Genomic DNA, 3,763 nt, shown 5'->3' with positions numbered 1-3,763 from the left:
AAAAAAAAAAAAAAAAGCACGGATAGTCTGATAAAAGGAATAGCACATCGTGTCCTTGCTCTGAGGGCTTTGCTTTGGATAGTCAGCAAACAGCATATAATTCACAAAACCCTAGATTTTTCCATTATTATTCTTCAATAAATTATGAAAACCCTTATAGAAGAAAAGGGCATTGCTGGGAAGGCTGGTGAATGGACAATGTGAGTGTGTAAAAATGATATATAATATGTGTAAAATGCTATATAAACCAGACCATGACTACAGAACAGTAAAACAGCAAATAAATATAAAGTGGAGTTACAGTACACTACAGTAGCCAACTTCTCCTAAACACTCTTCATAGCATACTTGGCTTTTTTTTTATTCACAGTGATGTGTCACTGAAAACACRACCCAGTCCAAGCCACGTTTGCCATCAGCTCTTTATCTGAGCTCTGACAAAGGKCAGGGGATTTGAGCAGTTATTTACTGTGCACATCAACAGCCTGTCCACAGCCACGATTTCACAGCGAAAGAGCTGCTGAATTTCTGGCAAAAGAAGCAAAGTCTGTCCCCATCACATCCCCTGGACAAATTAATAGTTAATTTAACACAAATTAATAGTTAATTGAACACAAATCAATAGTTAATTGAACACAAATTAACAGTTAATTTAACACAAAATAATAGTTAATTGAACACAAATTAATAGTTAATTTAACACAAATTAATAGTTACCTGCAGCTTTATACAGAGCTGTCAGAGAGCTCTTCAGAGCTCTCAAAGGACAGTTTGTACTAACACAATCCCTCACTGATATGAAGATTTGGCTCACGTGGAGGGAGGGATTTTTCAGCTCTTTCTCCTTTGCACTCTCTTCAAAGAAAGGAACTTTTGCTCATTTTACCAAACTCTGTCCAGCCCTCAGTGGAACTGCACACACAGAGCAACTGCACATTGTTTTAAGTGTGTCAAGAGCAATTTCATGCAGGAATGCCCTTCTGTATTTCTTGCTTTACATTGCCGTGTCACCATGTATATTTTATAAAAATTTTTAGATATTTTTTTATATACACATATACATATATATATATATACATATATGCATATACTTAAATTTCCTAGCASCAGCAGAGGCTGGAGCAGACCTGTTTTCACCCATGCTGCTGTAAATCCCATCCCACCCCTAACTTTGCAGCGTCTCCCTCTCTCCTGGCTCAGTTTAAGGGAGGGTCAGTATTTGTGACTCTTATCAAACTCCAGATATCCCAACCACGTTCAGATATGGACCCAGCCACACTCATGACTGCAGCTCAGAACTGTCTGATGAGCTCACAATGACACAAAACCTGATCCAGACACGCCTGTCTACGCTTCCAAATTACCGGATTCATCAAAATCCAACATTTCTGAGATATCATCGCTGCTTACATCACCATGAAATAACCAAAACTATCTGAGTGGCCTGAYATGCCTCCAGTTTTCCCCAGGAAATGTGTCATTTCATCCTTCTGCACACAGCATGGACTTTGGATGGTTCAGGAGATGAGGGAAAAAGGAAACACCCTCTCCAAGCACACCAGAAAGGAGCGCCTCCCATTCTGACATCACCGTTTGCAGAAAAAATTCTACAATTGCATTGTATTGCCAGCTCGAGGAGCCACTCAAAAATTCAAAAATTTGTGTTAAATCCCTGAATAAAACCTTTTACAAAGTATAATTTCTTCAGGAGTCTGCTCAGCACTACAGACACTGGAATTCCTAGGACTGGTCCTCACAAAGAAATCATCCTCTGATCTTCCTAATAYATGACAAGAATTTCTTGCCATCCTTTATTGAATAAATCTAAGTATATGTGATACMAAATATTCTCCTATGAAAGGAAAAAAAAACCTGTGAGTTATCTTAAAATTGTGGCATATGTCACAATTGAAAAATTAACCATCTATGGAAAATACTGTCAGGTTTTGCTTCATCTTCATCACATGGCTCAACGTTTGGTGAAGAGGGCTATGAAATATGAGAGCGTTTCTGATTCAGATAAGTCATTTCTAGCATGAGGAAAGATCAGGTATTGTAAAAATGATGAATCCAGAGCTAAGACAGAGATCTACCCATGACCTGAGCCCAGATTGGGAAGTGTCTCAGCCACYCTGGTAAAATATTAACAGAGTCTGAGGGTTGTCATAGTAAAATCAGAGGTTGCCCCGAACATAATTTCATTTACAGACGTTCAGAAAATTGACATCACGGCTGCCAGGAGCTATAAAACCCAGCACATTTTGCATTTTGGATCGACTGACAGAGCATTGCACRGCCCCAGATCCTCTGACAGCACCGAAACACAACCTGGACTTTGCAAAGAGCACCGAGGAGCTCCTGTTTACAAACCAGCTCTGAGAACGCCTGGGAGATTTTATTCTGCTTTYAACTGCATTTGCAGTTAAATTCCTTTAAATTTGCAGTTTTAATTCCTTTCAAAGCCATGTGCACGGGAGGCTGTGCCAAATGCCTGGGCAGCACCCTCATCCCCCTGGCTGTGCTCTGCACCCTCGCCAACATTTTGCTGTTTTTCCCCGGAGGAAAAGTGGCCAAAGACARTGAACACATCACGACAGAGGTTTGGTACTTTGGAGGGATCTTGGGCTCGGGTGTTTTGGTGAGTACAGAAATTCAGATTCCAGCAATTCCTGCCCCCAGCACTGCTGGATTTTCTGGGGACTGCAAATTCCTCTTTGATAAGCAAATAAGTTATCCAAAGGTTTGGCAATAAGTAAATTAGCCTAAYGATAAGAAAAAACAAACACAGAGCTATTGTATTGAAAAGATGATGGAACCTGAATCCATCCCGATTCCAAGTGCATTTCTGTTACCTGCAGATGATCTTTCCTGCCCTGGTATTTCTGGGCCTTCAGAACAATGATTGCTGTGGATGCTGCGGCAACCGGGGCTGTGGACAGAGGTTTGCGGTGAGTCAAAGGAAATACGCTCAAAAAAGGAAAAACTAAATTATATTATATTATATACAAGCTAAATTATATTATATTATATTATATAAAAGCTATGTGATATTATATTATAGAAAAGCTAAATTATATTATATTATATTGTAATTGCTTATATGTACCTTCCTCTCACAGGAGGAACCCAGACAGATGTAAAATAGCAGCTGTAAAAATCACATTCTGCCTCTGATGTTTTACCACGGGTACCACAATGGCAATGCCTCATTGATTTTTGCTGTTACAGTTATTACCACAATATTATGGTTTTGCTATAGCTATTGCCACAATTAAAACTTCCTGCTGGAAGTTTTGTTTTGCAGAGTACAACAGCTCTATATCTTCAGCCCTTTTTTGTTGGCAGCTTTTAAAATTCCTCTGGCAGTCAGACATTTAATTCCCAGCTCACAAAATGGGCTGTGAGGATCTCTTTGGGGTCACAGGGAAATTCAGGAAGGAACAAACCTTAGGAGATCACCTAATCCAAGCTTCAAGCAGTGTAGACCAGGCTCCACTTTGAATTTATAGCTTCCTTTCACACCAGAAAAGTTTCAAAAGGATATTTTCAGACACTGGTAAACATCTGAGGCATTTTAGTTTTAAAACTAAATAAGAAAAAGATAATAGGAGCAGGAAAATGTGTCCTTTCAAAACAAATYGTTCAGATCAAGCAGATCTTTGTAATTTTTTAAAAGGAACAAATTTTCAACTGGGGAAAAAAAGGAGAAAAACAAATAGGAAAAGAATCTTTGCTGGCAGGCACGGCAGAGTGCAGCTGACTG

The 3,763-nt window shown here is 39.3% G+C and overlaps 1 protein-coding gene across 1 annotated transcript in view; it reads left to right on the top strand.

Moving 5' to 3' along the window:
• Positions 1-2,191: 2,191 nt before the first annotated feature.
• TM4SF4 (transmembrane 4 L six family member 4) overlaps positions 2,192-3,763 on the top strand; it is a 4,400-nt gene continuing 2,828 nt past the window's right edge. Inside the window, exons 1-2 of the mRNA XM_057385179.1 lie at positions 2,192-2,638; positions 2,859-2,948. Of these exons, the coding sequence (XP_057241162.1) occupies positions 2,465-2,638; positions 2,859-2,948 (264 nt within the window). The 5' untranslated portion in view covers positions 2,192-2,464. The remainder of the gene's footprint in view (positions 2,639-2,858; positions 2,949-3,763) is intronic.

This window comes from Malurus melanocephalus, unplaced genomic scaffold (assembly GCF_030028575.1).
Source record: "Malurus melanocephalus ecotype Western Australia unplaced genomic scaffold, MMel_1.1 scaffold_797, whole genome shotgun sequence".
NCBI classification, from domain to species: domain Eukaryota; kingdom Metazoa; phylum Chordata; class Aves; order Passeriformes; family Maluridae; genus Malurus; species Malurus melanocephalus.
The sequence above is the reverse complement of the archived record's forward strand: the minus strand, read 5'-3'. Positions and strand labels throughout refer to the sequence as shown.